The sequence below is a fragment of the Porites lutea genome, chromosome 6, assembly GCF_958299795.1.
Source record: "Porites lutea chromosome 6, jaPorLute2.1, whole genome shotgun sequence".
Lineage (NCBI taxonomy): Eukaryota > Metazoa > Cnidaria > Anthozoa > Scleractinia > Poritidae > Porites > Porites lutea.
In genome coordinates, this window is record NC_133206.1 from 10,736,591 (window position 1) to 10,755,391 (window position 18,801).

At 38.8% G+C, this 18,801-nt stretch overlaps 1 protein-coding gene across 1 annotated transcript; it reads right to left on the reverse strand.

The window, feature by feature from the left end:
* Nucleotides 1-11,731: 11,731 nt before the first annotated feature.
* Nucleotides 11,732-18,801, reverse strand: LOC140940336 (glycine receptor subunit alpha-2-like). Its single transcript, XM_073389279.1, has 9 exons — nt 18,659-18,801; nt 17,966-18,072; nt 17,413-17,480; nt 16,579-16,799; nt 15,821-15,903; nt 14,876-15,004; nt 14,042-14,256; nt 13,038-13,205; nt 11,732-12,192 (listed from the first exon to the last, which is right to left on the reverse strand). The coding sequence occupies exons 1-9, from the start codon at nt 18,751-18,753 to the stop codon at nt 11,782-11,784; spliced, it is 1,497 nt and encodes a 498-aa protein (XP_073245380.1). The 5' UTR covers nt 18,754-18,801; the 3' UTR covers nt 11,732-11,781.

Genomic DNA, 18,801 nt, shown 5'->3' on the forward strand with positions numbered 1-18,801 from the left:
TTTGCCATGGCGCACTTCGTCAGACAAAACAGTTTAACAAGTGAGCCGCCTAGTATACGCCTTTTTCTCTCTTATTCATTACCAGTAATGATTTTCATTGACGTCCGAAAAGAAAAAACTTTCTTGATTAAAACGTCAAAAATTCGGTCGATGAAATAAATAATGTAATCATGATTGCCCATCATTGATGAGCAATTTAAAGTCTTTTTTCATGGAGACGAGCGTTCAATAATGCCAATAAATTTCTGATCGCTGCCTGGTGTTTGTTCATTAAGTTTATTTTTTTCTTTACTCCAAGTCAAGTGACTGTAGATCGCAGAACGTTCAGCAAGTCTGTTCAGTTTGCACTGATAATCCATACAAGCTGAACTAGTTCGATCGCACTAAGTATTCTGTGCGCAAGATTTGCAAAGCGAATTCCCCGGAATGTAAAACTTTGTTTCCGAATTAATAGGTATTTCAAATGCAAAAGAAAAATTGCCCATAAAATTTTAATTTCTACTGAAAGTATATTCGCCCAAATGAAAATTAACCCAAGCGGTCAAAGATTGTGAGGGAGTTTTTTTTTTTTCGAATAAAACGCTATTAATAGGAATTTGATCAGTAATGAATGCAAAAATCCTTAATGAATTTGCCACAAACTGAAGTAATTGCTTCTTTAGTTAAACTGTTTATACATTAGTTGTGTTGATTAATACTTTTTACGTTAATGAAAGTTTTTTCCCTGATAATGAAAAAGGTGTAGCTGCAGTTCCTACCTGTGTTAGTATGACGCCCCATACGTGGGTTTTGCTCCCTATTGAGATCTTATCATTTAAGTAATACTTCTTTCTTTTGGTAAAGGTACTGATTAAAAACACTTATTATATAATTAAGGGACTCAGGCCAAGGCCAAACGTCAAACTTTTCAAAAGACGAACCCACAGTGCCATTTTGTTCGACCTTTGGATTAATTAAGTTCAACTGCTGGACGATGGAAACCAGATTATAACGGACAGTTTTCGTTGTCGCGACGAACAGATCAAAATATTTCTATTGAATAAACCGCAACACTTTAGTCCAGGGGGGTTCTGGTCAAAAGATTTGTTTTTCGTTTATTTTTGTCATCGAATAGCTCCATCATAAGGTCGTATAGTAGTCACTGGTTTAATAAATGTGTGAAAACTTTTGATTATTTCTCGAATGTTTTAAATGAAAAAGAAAATGGGTCGGGGCAGCTGTCTTTAAAATGCATGCAATGGAAAATATTGGATTTGGGGATTGCTGAAAATTAAAATATGAGGGGAGTAGTTAGGAAAAAAATGCCAGATAGTCAACCACTAGAGCTCATAAGCAGACACCGGTTTCTTTCCTTCTCAAATCAACCTCATTCCCCTTAAAAACAAACAACCAGAAAGCCCCCTTCAACTGAGCCAAACGACGAAGTTATCATGATCATAACTCTCTTATATTGGATCGGCGTTCGACGTTTGGCCTTCAGGCGTCACTCTTCAAGTATCAAGATCTTGGATAAGCCTTTACATTTTTCTTTTGCAGCTTGTCGGCTGATAATCAATATTTCGTCTTTTAAATCGAGAGTCGAGGCACCGGCACATCATTGACAAGTTTAGCTAAGAGGTCCTGCAACACGAACCTTAAGACTAAGGCACAACTGCTGCTACAGCAAACGAGTTTAAAAGCGAACTTTACGCGTGTAACGTACCAGCCACAAATCAGGTTACAAAAAGTTGTTGCAAAAAGAACTACCATCTAGTTTCTGCAGCAACTTTTCGGAACTTGCAATAACCTAATTTGTTGCAAGACAGGCTTGATTCGTTAGACGTTAAACGCACAGGCTTCACTTTTCTACTCGTATTCCAGCAATGTTGTCAAAATGAAGATGTTCGTTTTTGTCGCCGATTTTACCGTACTTAACAGTCAGTAGCACTCGCACCATCACCTTCAGATTAAACCTGCGGTCAGCAATGAATGCAAGTGATGTCGATCAGTGAAAAAATCCAATAAATAGACGGCTTTTATACCCATTCTAGGTGCGAAAAGGCAATGTCAGGGACTGTTCGATTCGTATAGGTAATAGCATGATTTGTAGTGATATTTGGCATAAATACCACGAGTGATATTTCAAAATTGTTATCCGTAATTTCACGAGCCATTAGGCGAGTGAAATTTGAGACAATTTTGAAATATCACGAGTGGTATTTATGCCCAATATCACGTACAAATCGTGCTGTTATTTGTTTATACTACTACCCGCAAAAGGTTTGTAATTTTCACATGTAGGTATTTCAAATTAAGCTGAAATACCACTGCTCTAAGCCAATCAAATTGCAGAAATTTCTCCTGTAGTAGTATAAAAGATGTAGTTTAACCCATATAAGCCCTAAAATCCACATTCACAAATTCTCTCGAATAACTTCGATACACTGTTTCCTTACAGAATTAGTTGGGAAATTTGATAAACGAACATAGCATTTCCATTTCATGATCATTTTATTCGTCAATCCCATAACCGTTCCTTTTAATTGTATATTGGTGTTATTAGGAGAACATTTATGTTGGTCACTCCAGAGGCTTAGAGATCGCTTTCATGGGGATTTCTCAGTCCATAAAAATGTTTGATTATCGGCTCTGGGCAAATATGAACTGTCGGAAATCATAAGAGGATTACTTCTCTTTTGCACAGATAAAAAATTATGTCGAGCGTTTGTTATAGCACTAAGCCTCTCAAATAGACCACGACGTTCGAAGAAATTCAATTAAAGGTTTTTAAAAGTTTTTAGAAATGTATAAGGTGATTTAAGGTGATAAACATTAAATTTCAAACAATCTCTCCTTTTTTCGTCTTGGTGAATTATTAATAAGTTGAGAAACAGTCTCAATACTGTCTCGAGAACCGCATCTCAGAACAGGGCTTTAAAAGTACCTTCTCCGACCTGATGGAATAGCCAAATTATTGAAAGCGGGCACTGATGAAGTTAGATATCGTTTTCTATGTACGCTGGTCCTGTTTGACTTGTGATATGGAAATTGTTGCTTTTGAAAAGTGCAAATTTCATGGGTGTAACCATGGGAACAAAGTATCAACACGAATTCACCTTTTCCAACTTGAAACTTTCAAGTGGTATTCCATTGAACTCAGAGAGAAGCTGTGTTATCTGAATGTTGCTGAAGGTTGAATTGTCGATTTCTGTTAACAAGTTCTTGGGGTTTATTTAATTACATTGCTGCATTTGCAAAATGTAATGAGTTTCCCTACATTGTAGAAGTCACAGGAAGAGTACGCTGTTAATTGAAAACGATTAAGAATTAAATGATTTGTTTCTTTGGGGCAACTCTAGTGGAGTTGAAGCGTCTAGAGTAGCCTGCGTAGCATGGCGGGCTTTGGTCGCGGGCGCGCTAACAAGCTTCGCTGCTCAGTAGTGCGTCTGACATGCAGGCTACGTCTCCAGAGTGGTTTTTAAGATTGGAGCAGCATGAGTAATATAAATACACAAGCCACCACGAGAACCGTACGTGATGACTTTATTAGCGGAGGGATGTTTCACTTACTGTTAGGCCTTTCTCTGTTTAAACTATTCCATAAAAAGTAATTGAGATGAAAAGAATATTACCTTCGTCGTTCTATAAAACGTTTTCTCTAAAAAAAAACTTAGCAGAAAATGAATGATACCAACTTTCATGTCAAACATGACTATCACCCCGAACTCATTTTCGATGACTTTGATGATAAAAGCTGACTTGATAAAAAAACATTTTTAAAACGTCAAAGAATTGGTAGCTTATGGTGGATTAGAACCTTTTGTAATCTAAAAAGCTAAGATACGCTCACCTTGTGCTTTGAGAATGTTTCAAGACCAGACCCGAGAATCCGGTAATTTTTCTCTCTATAACGGTGTAGCCTAAAGATGGCAAATGGTTTCATGAACGATTGGAGTTGCGGTTTAGGTGACAACTCGAATATAAAACATTTGCTGTTGCGTTAATCCGTGTGGCATTAAAGTTTAATTTTGCAGGTGCCATACAAGGCATAGAATGTAACAACAAGTACTATTTTCTAGACACAATATGGGGTCGGTCAACCAATTAAATTGTTTATTTACATGACAGTCCTCTTTAGTGTTAAATTTCATATCAGTATACTTCTCTCCGTCTAAATCAAACCAATGATGCCAAGAGGCTGGTTTATTGAAACGAGCAATCAAGAGAAAAGTGACCCTCTTTATGTCGCTTAGGCATAATTCACGAACGTCTTATCAGTCGAGTGGCTTGTTTAAAGCGTAGGACTGGTCCATGATTCGCTGAGGATATGTTTTTTATAATATTTAAAATGTATAAGTTTGAAAAGCCTACCATTGCCTTACTTTGCTCATGCTTCAAATTTTCGTAAACGTGCGTGTATTACAATCATTTTTAAATAGCCTGTGGTCTTAAAGGAAAATAAACTAATTGCACCCGCAGAAAAAAAATTTAACGATTCAGCCTGAAAACAATCAGTTTAACTTATTTTGATCTTTTTTTCTTTTTTTTTTGGTTATTAGTTTAATCCCAACGTTATCCTTCTAATCACTGACCTTCTAGCAAATTAAAGAAGCAAAGAGATTTATATAAAAAATCATCAAAATTTGACAGCAATTACGTATTGCGGAGACCTCGACTGAAAAATATGTAATATTGATATTATGGTGCTGTGGTGAATAAAAAACATGGACGCTTCAGCTATTTAGGTTACCTCACATCGGTTTTCTGTTGATAATGTCTTACCAATTCTGCTCTGATGAATCAAGACATCAATTCTTAATGGGTTGTTACACATCGGGTTTGTGTTGATAAGTTTTTACCGATTCTGCTCTGATGAATCAAGACATCAATTCTTAATGGGTTGTTACCAAGTTGTTACCAACGCTAAGTGTCCAATTCAATTCTTACTCAATTTTTCTACTAATGTGTTCCAGTTTGTGTATGTTACGTAATAAACTGGTAACACGACAAAAAGCTACAAGATATCTGCCGGTTATGCATGGTTCAATTTGACCTGTTGACATGAGTCCCCCGTGCATGAATTGAACGTGATAGCAAGCATTTCTCCAGGAAATATCAGCCATTTCTAAGAGTGGTACAATAATGACCTTGAAGAGGTTATGTCACGAGGACATTGTTGTTTTAGGTCAATTCTGTGCTGAAGTCATTTGTTAGTGCTTTTACCTATTAAAAAAATTGTCCATTACAGATATAAAGAAGATATAAAACAAATTTCAGCAGAGAGCACTAACTTCTTTGTTCCGTTAAGAATAAGCTGATCGCAGCTAATAAATGTTTATACTGATGATTTTAAGAACTCTCAGGAAGAAAGGGTATAGCCAGGCGGAGTTAGATAAATTATTCAGCGCCCTAGTTTTGCTAAGCTTATGTAAGGAGTATCTGCACATGGACGATTTCCACCAGAACTTACCACCGTACAATGTTTTCTGGATCGTAACGTCATAAACGTAGGTACACGTCCTGTGCTGTTTCCATTTTTAATTGGTTAGAAAAGTTCGATAGATGTATTTTCAAGAAATTAGGCGAGAGGGAATGTCATCCTTTATACCACTCCCTTCCTATGATTAATCCGGCTACTTTTAAGCTTAGACACAATGTAAGCCTACTTCGACTTGTCGTGATACTGAGCGCTTTAAAAAAAATTTTCATTAACACTGACTTAGTTTTAATTACAATTTAGCTATTAGTAACAGCACACGAATATGTTTCTCAGCGCATTCTTAGTTAATTATTATGTATAATCCATGTACTTTATCAGTGAAATAAAGACTATTACTATTACCTAACTGTTTACCATACTATTACCATAATAATTTGTTGATGATTTTTGCAGACATACTCGGCATTAAAACATGAAAAAGTTGCATTCAGTCGGGCTCGGTACCTTTTCAAACCATGTCTATCGTTGCTATTCGTTGTAATAGACGAAAAGGAAACAAATTCAAGGCCTAAATCAAATCTTAAATAACAAAACTGGGCCATTTTTTTTGGAAATTTAGTTGATGGGAATGCAAGTTTTAGTTTTTTAAAAAAATAACGTGATATACATAGCCCGTAGTAACATAAATCAAACTAAAGATATGTCTGCAGGTACTGTGCGAGCAGGTACCAACCTGAATTGAAGCTAACACTACGGCCCGGCATGGTCTTTTTTTTTTTTTTGAGTGATGAATAAGTCCGAAGCCATATGTATCGGCAAAGCACATTGCCTACTCTGCTGCTCTTCTTCCCTAAAAAAAATAACATAAACAAGGTTTTACTGTTAATAAATGTGCAGTTTTAGAGGTCCTGTCAGGCTATCCTTTTCTCAATTTATAATCGTCGAATTTCGTCTTTATCGAACGTGCATGCCGTGATAAATAAGAACTGAAATAGATGCAGGCCTGGAAGATCCACCATACCAGGAGACCATAACCAGGGGCAAATAACTCCTAAACTGGGCCTATGACAAGGTGTTTTCACGGACTGGTTTATTTTTAGACACATTTCAGAGTACCTTTCCCGCGAAAATGGAATTTCCGCACCGTCTGTGAGCGCATCCGAAGTATAAGATATCAAAAAGGAAAACTAAACGCCTTTAAAAGTTCAGAAATACTCACTTTTAGGTCTGCAAATTTTACTGACTGGTTCGTGGGACTTATATGTTAATCTAAATTCGCCCAAAATCGTTCTAAAAACAAACTGGTCAGTAGACCATACCTTATTCCCCTTGGATGCCGCAGTTGGAGCCTTGGGCTATGTTCAATTCACACTACGCTCGATGGCTTTTTTTTATGCAGCAAAATTCGTCTGAGGCTGACTCGTCTGTTAGCACGTCTTCAAGACGTGCTAACAGACGGACAATTCGTCTTAGACGGATTATCCGTCTCTTAATTTATATCTACACGGAACTTAGACGGTTTTTTGACGAAGTTTCCACATGAGAGGGACTGGTTTCTATATTTTCGCAACTCGGCTCCTCAACTCACCAAAACACCCGTCGTGTAACCCACGTAAAATATCTAGACGAATTATGGAGCAAACTTCGTCCTCGTTTTATGCTTAGACGAATTATCCGTCTGACGGATAATGCGTCTAGACTGATAACTCGTCTCTAGTATAAATTCGGCCAATGTAACTCTGCAGGGCAAGATTTCTGTACAACTTCAAACATTTATTATGCAAATGACTCTGACATGTTTCGTTGCATTGATAATAAATGTACGAGGTTATTCGAAAATGTTACCAATAAAATAACCAAGAAATATTGAAGCTAACCACGAAATATCTTTACAAATTAAGTACTATTTGACGTTCCCTCATTCAGTTAGAAGTGTTACAAAATTTTCTATAATACAGCAACTCCCTATCGCAGGATTCTATTGTTTTTCTGAAGAAAACAAAAAAAGGTTTTTAATATACTGACAACGTGTTGACTTTCGCTTGTGGACATTTTATCACGACCATGTTTATTGGATTGGCAAATTTCGGTTTTAATTATGTCCAGGTTATCGCAGAAAGCATGATTATCAACATTGACAATTTGAGAATTATTACTGTTTTGTCGGAATACGAATTGCAACTAACTGAACCAACATAAAAATTCAATGGAGATAACGCCTACCTTTTACTTTGTTTTCACGTCGAGTAAACACAGAACGTTGTAAAACCTCTTTCCATTTAACTTTTGTAGAACAGACGGCGTTAAAAAACCTCTTTGCAACCGTAAGCTGCGGAAGAGCAGCATTCAGTCCTCCAGAAAAGACAAAACTGGTCGCAGCCTAGAATACCTTCCCGTATTCCTTGGCCAACTAAATAATTGTCAGAGAATTGTAAATTTAAACCTGGCGCTGCCAAGTAAACTGTTGATAATTAGCAATGTGTTTCCTGATTGGCTGCTAAGATGCACGTGCAAACGACGCGAGAAATAATGAAAAGATTGGGCGCTTTCCATTGAACTAAAACTTTCTAAAATTTGGAAACAGAGGAAAATGGTGCAGAAATTTCCCGGAAAAGATTCCTAAGTAAATCTGTTGAATATCCAAAATGCGAACCATTCGACCGAAATTTCTTGAAATTCCGGGAGCAAACATGAATGGAAGGAAAAAAATTAAGGGAAAAAGTTTCCAAAAATTTGGGTATACCTCGCAAGGTTGGCTTCTTTTTGGAAATTCTGGAAAATGCTGTAACAGTTCCATTCGCTACTGGAAGTTGCCAAAAATTCAAACCGGACGTTTAGTCGGAATGGAAAGCGCCCTATTGTCTACCATCATTTTACGCCCGGACAGGGATCGCTTGTGCTTCACCGACAGAAAACACTACCTTTAAAGGGGGGAAATTTTTTAACAAACTCAGTTGAAGTTCTAATTAGACTACAAAACAGTCCATTTTTTGGGTATTCAAGTAAAACTCTGACTCCACGCTATAGCCAGCGCCTTGCCTCGCCACCCGTGTCTGGCGCTTTCTTCGCTCGCCTCGCGGTTGCTTTCGCTCAGCCTGAAAAAAGCGAAAAAATAACGCCTGTTACGCTAAAACGATTATGAGAAAAAAACGACTGTTTTGCAGTCTAAGTTCCTGTATAGTTGTGAGGACAGATGAAAGCGGAAATTTTCAAAAGCGATGTATGTTAATGTTATCTCGCGCGGAATAAGAACATTTTTAATTTACTTCCACCCTCCCTTTTTTGGTCGTGAAGACTTGTGGCATAATTGAAGTTTTTTTTTTTTTGACATAAGACTGTTTGACGAGACAAATTTGTTGACGAAAGAGGAAGAGTCTGTAGAATAATTCCACCCATCCATAAAACTCTACGAGATTGAGTGCCACCTTTACCTAGCTGAACCCAAAGTAAAAAAAGAAATCATTTGGGAAAAAGGTAATATCTCATTCACATTTTCTTATATACCTTGACTCTAACTTCTTAAATTTGACTAAATGTTATGTAAATACAGTTAACTTGAGTTGTTAACAACCTTTAAGCTCGACCACTACTTAGCCAGTTCCAGGTGTTCAGCAGGTAGTGGAGAACGTCGCAAAATACGGTCAGTGAAAGAAGAAAAGAAGGAAGGAGGAGCTCTTGACCTCCCACGCCGTTTTTTCCTTCTAGCTTTACTTTGCGCCGTTCCTGCTGCGGTAAGGAAGCCAAGAACAGGCTAACCTCAAATCCACTTTTTTTACTATTGGCAGCGAAGTTGACAGTGTTAACAGTTCCACTATATTCAACTGCAAGGAATAATTATATTGGAGGCACACTCGATACTACCACATGTAAAGGCTGCGTGCAAATCAGTTGGCTTTGATGGTCAGACAGTTTACTGACAACATTGCAAAGAATTCCGTTTTATAGAGGAAAGGATTTTTCTGCTCAAATAAAGCGCTTACACTCAAATATGAGAGTTAAGTCTTATTTTATTCTTTCGAAAACTGAAGAATGAGATTCCCTATGTGCTCTGATCCTACTATGGCCTATTATTCTATTTGTTATTTCCTAAGATAAGCGCCCACAATCTGATATGAAGGCCTGAATCCTAAGCTCGCGGTAAGGTGGCCGGGCCAGCCTGTCTAACCGGGCTGTATATATCACCTCATATAAACAGGCCTTTGTCAGCCCAAGTATTGGCGGGGTGTCCGTTAAGGAGACTGCCGGGTGAGTTTTGCAGTGGACTTCCACTTGAGTTTTGGACATTTTGACGTTATTTTTATGAGGATGAAGTGTTCCCTTGATTCATCCTCCCTTGAGAGTGCACCATTAATCGTAAAATATTTTTTCTAGTTCAGATACAACAAAGATGAACAAAAAACATTACCTGGCCTCTCAACATAACATAATAAAGCCTTTTTCCGATGACACACAATATTGCAATTTTTTAATTTTTTTACAAATTAAAATAGAACTTGACATATTGATTTATTATTGTGAATTTATTACACATGCAAACTTGAATTAAAATCGGCCTTAAAATCCAAGAAGTATGAGGGCCCAGAACTATAGCGAGTATAAAAAATTTACGTACTAAGTCAAAGGCAATTGCCATCCTTTAAAATTAGTACTGGAATACAATTTTGAACACTACGTTCCCGTGAGATTGAACAAAATTTTTACGTTTTGCAAGGCACTACACGTGAAAATTGCAATTATGTTACATCGGTAAAAGATCTACACGCCGGCTTGCCACGTACGAAATGTTGAGGGCCATAGGGTCACTGGATTCGGCGTTATTTACAAGCTTTGTCAAAAGACCTGGAGCACTCACAGAGAACAGGGGTCTTTTTTGCATGAGCATGCGCGACCGCTGAACAAGCGATGTGCATGGAGGCTCACCACAGGGTTTGCCTTCATCAAAATGGCGCGTCTCAAAGCTATCATAGCGATTATTTTGCTCGTTGGTCTTGGCGAATGTACTCGTGATGTAACAAAATGTGTAGTTTGCAAAAAAAAAAACTCTAACATGGTCTAAAAAAAAGCGAAGTAGACCGGCTTTAACATACACGAGCTACTATCAAATTTCATCTCCCCACTTGACCTGGACAACAGCGCGCGTATATGTAGTGCCTGGAGGATTTCGCTGACCTCATCAAAGTCTAGACAAAGTGCAGAAACGTTTGTTGATGCAAGTAAACACTTTCAATTTTCTTTGTTTTGAAATGGGAAAGGAAGATAAATATTAAAAAACAGCAAATTTCAACGGGTTCGAAGTGCGGGAAAGCCGATGTTCAGTTCAGCAGTGAATTAATATATGTTCTACAATTTTCCAAGCACTTTAAAGCTACAAAATTAAGAGCAAACGAGACGTAGATTAGTCACCTGGTGAGATGTTGGTGGTAGTCACTCTGTATGTCTCCGAACAATAAAAAAATGAATATCAATGAGACACAGTCAAAACTGCATTCAATAGGACCGAAATTCAAGTCCAATCTTGTGACCGATTTTGATGAAACAAACGGTTAGGTTTCCCAAGAAGTACAGTAAACATATGATGCCGACCAAAAGTTAAAAATCATTAGAACATTTAAGTTCTGGCCAAAAGCAAATTCCTGTAAAAGATGCGTTACAATGTTAGTCCACGCAAAAACATGAAGTTCTACAATTTTCCTATAAACAAACTTTGTATCGCTAAAATACTTAAGGCAAAAACTCTCTATTCCAACTGAAAACGGCGTGGTAGTCGCCCGCTGATCGTTATTAATCCACTCCCGAAATATGGCTAAATCAGCTATTAACAAATTATTGCCAGAAATGCTCTACGGCATCGAGAAACCGATTTACATCCGATTTATAGACAAACACTAAATAAAGAACATTTTGCTCAATAGCTACGCATCAGCAATGCATTCTATGCCAAACTTTGCGGTTCTTAAAGGGGAATCAAGACACTAGTCGAGCGCCAAACAACAATAAGCAGCCATGTTCGTGTCAGACATCCTTTAGAAACTTGCTCTTTCACCTCGTTCAGCGCATCAGTCTCCACTTTAAATCAACAGATCTTTACTTATTTTGTACAACGAAGGTCTTTCCTAAGTTCCTGCTACCATTTCAATCTCAAGCAAGCTTTCAAAGTGAACAATTTAGTTCCTATGACTATGCAGCACGGTCACTGTCACTGGTCGCGTGCTCTTTGACAAGTCAGCGGTCGCGCATGCTCATGCAAAAAAGACCCCTGTTCTCACAGAGTAGTGCGCTCAACTACGAGGTCCCAATTTTCATCTGCTTCTAGTTATTTCTTTACACCGAATGCATGACTGGATTTTACCAAATCTTTAAATTCAAATTCTTTTAGACAAAATTCTAATTTCGTAGTAGTAGGTCAACCAATACGCGATATTGTACACCAAAAACGTCAAAGGGAAAAGTACACGACTGGCTTTGTCAACTTTGGCTGACGGTTCCATGGGACAAGAGTTTCGCTTCACAAAACAGCGAACAACTGTGTCATAATGCATGCTTTCTTTGTCACTTTCCCTCCAGGTCTCCATTGGTAGAGGCCGCTGCATCTGATCGAGACTCAAGTGCTTATACTTTTCTTGTGTTATGTCGCACGCCTGTTCGTGATCGTCCACGTCCAAAAAGTCTCCACTGTTCGTCGTCTGAGTGGCTGTATCTGTTTTTTTCGATCGTAAGATCTGAACGCCGGACACGTAGCGAAAGTTTAGCCCATGTCTGTTCTTCGTCGAGCCCTAGGGTGAAAATAGCATCACAAAAATAAAGGAAAAAGTGAATCATACTAATAATTCGCGTTTTTTAAACCCATCATGTTGAAAGTCAAGAAAATGATGATGAGCTGTGCCAAAGTCGGTACTATCTCAAACTTAAGACCAGAGCATATTCATTACGTAAATATATTTCTTCTGCAAACAAATTTGTACACTCTTTCTCTCTCTCCAAGACGGGGACACCGTTGGCACCGCCGTCGGACACTTCGTCTCGGGGCCTGTTATTGATTTGGAGGTGAGCAGCCAGCCCTGGGTTGGTGGTCTGATCAGCCCGCAACAGCACTAAAAATCAGTGGTCATGTGACCATTTTGGCACTGAATGAAAATTATTTTGCACATTTCTGCCACTGTCTTGTACCTTAGCAGCTTCTCGGGATAATTTCGACTTGAATTTTCTTGCACATGCGACAGTCTTTTAGGTTGGCAAAGTGAAGGCTAGAGCATACACATGTATATGATATATCTTCAACCCCGCTTGCCGAGATCCCGACAATCCAGCTGACTCGCGCCTTTTCATACAAACGAAACGAGATACATGTATTGCTAAACAGGAAGAGGCATTACTTGCAGTAAGGTGGACCAGTCCGTCTGACGGGGCTGTCTCACATCATATAAACAGGCCCTTGTCAGCCCAAGTATTGGCGGGGTGTCCGTTAAGAGAGAGTGTAGAAGGTTTTGCAGTCGACTTTCCACTTGAGATTTAAACATTTTGACATGCTTTCTATAAACCACGAAAAATTGTAGCCCATTTGTCTATAATCCTGACTTATTGATTTATATCAGTTCTAAGGTTATTTTATTTATCGTACCTTTTCTGCCCTCGTCACCCGTTTCTTTTTTGCAGACTCTTTTTCGCTGGATGTTTTCTCACTACTAGCTCTCCACAGTCTATCCACCACAATGCACTCCAATAGACTCAGGAAAATGATCGTAAAACAAACCATAAGGTACCAATCCATTCCTTTGACGTAACTCACCTAAGACATACACACAGTCAGTCCAGAGATCACTCCATGTAAGGCAATCAGTATTCCGGAACCGGAACCCGGAAAATTTTAGCTTGTAAAATCAGGAATCCTGAGCTTTGGAATCCGGAATACAACTCAAGAAATCCAGAATCCCGCTTACGATTGGAATACAGAATCCAAGATCTACTGACAAGGAATCCGAAATCTAGTCTATCCCTCTATCAAATGCAGTAATTCAAAACCCACAGCGTAGAATCCAGAATCCAAGACTGCTTGGATTCACGTACATCGGAAGACGGAGTGATTCTAAATATGCTATTTGCACAAGAGCACAAGAAGCCCGTACACACGAAAATTAAACTAGGGTAAACTGAGCATATTAACAGATATTGGTGTTAGCGTCTAAGCGGCCCCTTAAAACGAGCTTCAGCATTTGTTTTACCATTCGTTAAACATTTGTCTGCTAACCTTTTTTTGAGTCGAAGGAGTAAGTTTTATGAGAGCGCCAGGATTTTTAAGTAGGACACAATCATATCCGAAGAGGTCAGAAGGCTACCTTTATACACTGGTGCGAGATATTTTGTTGTTTTCTTTTTAAACCATTTCACTACACAAACGCATATGCTCGTCAAGAGGGAGTCTAGAAGCATTGCCAGGACTATCTTAATTTTAATAATTAAAAGTAATTTTAACACAAAGATGCATGATTGGGAAAACATCATTACCGATTCTAAAAATAGAATCTTAAAAATAAATAGGCATGAGTTGACTTCTCTTCACTGATTATTTTCTCTGGGTAGTGCCTAGGAAAAGCCTACATAAAGGAGAGCTTATAGCTAAAATACCTTGGGAAGCATTCCATTTGTGTAGCCGAGTAAGAATACGATGGTGAGAATAGTTGTGATTCCGACTGTTAAACGACTAGCGCTGTCATCTGGTCTCATCCAGAACACGATCCAACTGAGCATGACCAAAAATACGCATGGTATATACACCTGGATGATGTAATACCCCATGCGGCGCTTGAAAGGAAAGGTGACTGTAAGCGATGTGTAGTTCCCTAGATGAGAAAGGTAATAGTGTGTTTGTGAATAACGTGAATCCTCTATCAAACCCCATCCTCTCAAATAAGTTCTCCTCCCTAAAAAGCCTCCCCTTTTCAGGGGGAAAACTCAAAAAGCCCTCCCTCTTTTTTAAGCCCACCTCTCTTCCCCCTTATTATATATTTTTCCCTAATAAATGATAGAGTCTATTAATAAAACACCATTGTAAAACTTCATTTAGATGATCCGGGATAGTTGACTCACGTGTTGGCAAGTTCGGATATGTATTTGATCCTCGGCTGCATGACCTCCAACTTCTCGTACTCGATGTTTTCACTTTGTATTCTAGTTCTTTATGGAAAACTGATACTACCATCTTCGCTAAATTGGATAAGCCCCGTCTCAAAAAAGTCCCCGTTAAGTCCCCCGTCCTTATCAACCCCCTCCCCACCCTCCAACAAAACGTTTTCAAAATAAATAAGCCCCCCGGGTTTAATGGAGGATTTACGGTTTAATGATAATATGAATCGCGTAAAAAAATAATGAATTTTACTTTGCAAAGGAACTTATTCAGCAGATACTGCATATAAAGTTTGCTCCCAGGCCAGTAAAGTATTAATATATACGTTCTCTCACCGCTGACAAATTGGTTAGTTTTCGTCGACAAGCTAGCATCTCCGACGGAAAACTGGGCCATTTCTTTGTTGCCGATTTTAACCGTGGAATTTCTCCGAATAATAAGAAGATCGCTGTCTGTGTGACCATCTGAAGATACAAAAAACTCGGCATTAAATGGGACAAGAGCTGTGATGCTAATGCAAAGTATTCAGATATTTAAAAAAGCCTTATTTCCTTCTTCCTGTTTTATCAGGTTTCTTTATGACTTGTATTACTTAATACTCTGTTTCAAGAATTTAACTCTGGTTCGTAATTGTTAAGCTGGGTACTTTCCATTTCGCCAAAATTTTCTGAAGATTTAAGTCGCAAGAACAGTTAAATGGCACGCTCCTGTCTCTGTGGAGATGTTCTTGGAAACGTCGATCGGTTCTTATGATGGTACACTATCCTTCCGCTTTGACCATGTTTTAAGTCGGTGCTAACTATGGGCTATGACAGGACAGAAAGGCAAAATGGAAAGAATATGTATCCTTTGCCCCCGTGAAGAATGATGAAGCTGGAAAATGAAGACCCATAAGGAAGCCGCGTTCATTTAAGATGAAGCAAATCCAGAACCCTGTTCAGTACCTATGCTCAAGACAAGATGGATCAATCTTTTTTTTTTCACCACTATCGGCCAGATTCTTCTTCAATCTTCTTTTTTGACCAAACACATGGTCAGTATCCAAGTTTTCGGTAACTTTAATTTCCTCTCTGACGCGGCATTCATCAAGGAAAACCATACTTAACGTTAGGGGTGCCTGTACACCTTTGTGTTTGAATACCTTACTGAACATCCTTCTTCGCGTTTCAATTAGCTATTCAGTCAATATAGCTTGTACTTCACAAAATAACCTTTTATTTAATAGCCAGGCACGCAGCGCATACCATGTTCGAGGAAAGAATGAGGAAACATAAACTTACAACTTCCGAACGTTAGTTTGCAAAGCTGTGTGTCCATAGGAAAGTCAAGTAGGTCCATTTCGCACGACGCAACAATCTGCGAACTAACAAGGCGAAAAATGTCGATGGGTAACTGTAAGTGTTTCTTTTTTAGACTTTCAAAGAATCAACCCGATTGTATAAAGCGGTTTTTTCTCTTAAGTATCCTGGCTGCTACAATTCGCCACTTAAGAAAAGAGAGGGGAACTGGAGTCGAAATGCGTCCCGCAATTGTTTCTGGGATGGTTGCTGAGGACGCGCTGATCAGCTATTGGCTAGTTCTTTTTTCCCTGTTGTTGTTAACAGTCCCAGAGGCCTTTGCGAGAGCTAACTTGGCCCAGTCTTTTTCTCGTATCTTAAGTGGTGAATTCATGCGAACATATAACTTCACAATGGACTTGGCCCTAACGTCAATGGTTTCATCGGCTCACTGGTTAGAAACTGAATGAACTGATGATGGGAAGTCATAAGATTCAGGTCGAGTCACGTGGACGCACAACTGCTCTTCGGTATTAAATTTTGTGTGCACGCCATTTTTATAAGCAAAGCAATACCTCAGGACGTGCATTTTAAATTCTAGACAAATAATTATAATTAGCCCAGAATTCATCTCAACTTTTCTATACATTATATATACTGGGTTCTCTCCTACCCGACAGATAGCAGAGAATCTTGGGAACGAGGTTACCTTAACGCCCTTTTGAAAAATCACTAGAAAGGTTTGGTAGGGCAGAACTAACCTCCTGCTGTAAAACACAAGGCCATCTGGATCAATCCTAATCACGCTATGGACCTCCGTACCTGGGAGCATAAGGTCAGATTTCTTCGCGTTATAACAGAAGGTGTCTGGCAACCATAGAGACTTGATTTCATCGCGCTGAAGGCTGACACTTGAGTTCACATATTCAGAGAGACGTTCATCATACCACATTTGACGAAAATACATAAAAACAGGGAATTCCTAAAAAACGAGAAAACGACAAGCATTTCCTGTTGAAACTAAAAAATTTAGTCCTTTAACGAATTATTTGAAGGATACACTAATCTATTTACGGTTTTCTTGGTTTCTCGCACTTGCAGGGCTTCTAAAGCTCAGCTCGGGCATACAAAGGAAAAAAATGACTGGCTACGCCCCTGGCTATGATATTCTTTTTCAGATTACTGAATTGATTCTTTTCAAAGCGCTGCTTCATTTTCAGTCTACCTGTCCTATGGTACTTCTCATAATTACGTTACGCCAAGTAAAATTCCGTGACAGAACCCATTAATTAAAATTGGATAACAAAAACTTTACCTTTACATCGTGTACCGGACACAGATGACTAAAACAAAAGACCTCTTTGTTTTCTATTCAGGGTAAAATCTGTTTGGTATTGTTTCATGGTTTTTGTTCTTTTTTTTAAGTCATCTGTGTCCGGCAATTTCTATATATTCCTTTTTTTCCAGCTCTTTGTTTAGCTCAGCAAAATTTATCATTAAAATGACGAAAAATCTCTATCAATCTCTCCGCAAATCGACGCAGAACTGGCAAAAAAACATTAATATTTTAGCTATTTGCTCCTGGCTGGTCTTACCATATTTACTTCTTTGATATTTCCAAATGTCTCCACGTACAGGTGGAGAAAAACCTCCGTGGGTTTTCCTATCATTGACAAAACATAATGATAAAAACGTAAAGAAAGCAACGGCGATACTCTTGTGGTAGAGCCAAAAGAGAATTACATAACCGTGATTTTCTTACGGCTTACCATAGCATGCCTGTTTATAGCATACGCGACTGCCTACAGGGGCGGATCCACAGAAAAATTCAGAAAGGGGGAGCCGCGACACTTGCCAGCTATATAAAATACTTCTTGTATCAATTTATTTTTGTTAGAATTCTTTAAAAAGGATACAAAATTTCACAGAAAAAGGGTTGGACTGGCCGAGTCCTAAATCCGTCCCCTCTCCACCCCTCTCCCCCCCCAGCCCCAATGATTGGCTATGCAAGGATATCAATTGAAAACTACTGTATTTTTTGTACCTTCTCCTACTTCTTCTTGTCATCTTCATTTTATTAGTTTCCCTGAATTTTTTTCAGGTGTAATTAATGCATATGGTAGCCTGTCAACCTACGACGTTTCTCACCTGATCCGAAGTTCGGCCTGACAGTCTTGTCGTATTTAGTCGCGTTCAAATATTCCACCAAAGACATTGAGGTGTTTGCTATCCAGTTCCTCGGCTGATTCCCGGTACTAAATGTCGAGCATAATAAATCGTTATCATTTAATAGCCTACTTAGCTGACGGTTTTATTCGGGCACGCAAACCAGCTAAGTGAGCGGCAGGCGAAAGCGGTGACGCTGCGAGGAGATTGGGCGTCAGTAAAACGTGGGGTCGGGGTCGGGGCTTGGCCCGGGATAAGGGTTAGTGTCAACGATCCCACATTTTACTGCATGACACCCGAAGAGATTTGGGTGTTCGAGCGCGCTTCGTGAGCTCTTTTGCCGCTTCTCAGCTCAGCTTGTTTGCGCGCCCGAAAAAACCGCCTGGTACGTGGTCTATTATCATATATTATCATATATAATATAAAAATATTTGTTAATAATTTTATTGTTATTACCTCTTATGATATTTCAACCGAGTGAAAGGGGTCTAGGATACCTACTTATGATTCATGAAACTGACGTAAATTGTTCATGTTCATCGCTGCCATTATAAAGTGAAACTGTTTATATATGGAAATTGAGTTTTTGTCGTCGATGTAAGGCTGCTGCTAAAAATACTCTTTTAACAATCGTTTATATAAAAAACGCTGAAATGACAGCGGTGAAATACTCACCAAACAGCCATATTTAGAGGAAGCAGGAGAGAGGAGGCAATTAAACAACGCGCCATCCAGCTCCTGCTCATTGGTTTGTTATTTGATTTTCCCATTGATTCACTTGATTTCGCTTACTATTTTCCACTTTTTTGCTTGCATTC

Excerpts from the sequence above, each read along its gene's own strand:
- LOC140940336 (XM_073389279.1), bottom strand. The coding sequence starts at position 18,753 with ATGGGAAAATCAAATAACAAACCAATGAGCAGGAGCTGGATGGCGCGT. Across the intron at positions 15,005-15,820 it reads CAAACTAACGTTCGGAAGTT|ATGGTCACACAGACAGCGAT; the intron begins GTAAGTTTATGT and ends TTGTATCTTCAG. Across the intron at positions 12,193-13,037 it reads GGGTGACGAGGGCAGAAAAG|GGCTCGACGAAGAACAGACA; the intron begins GTACGATAAATA and ends TTTTCACCCTAG.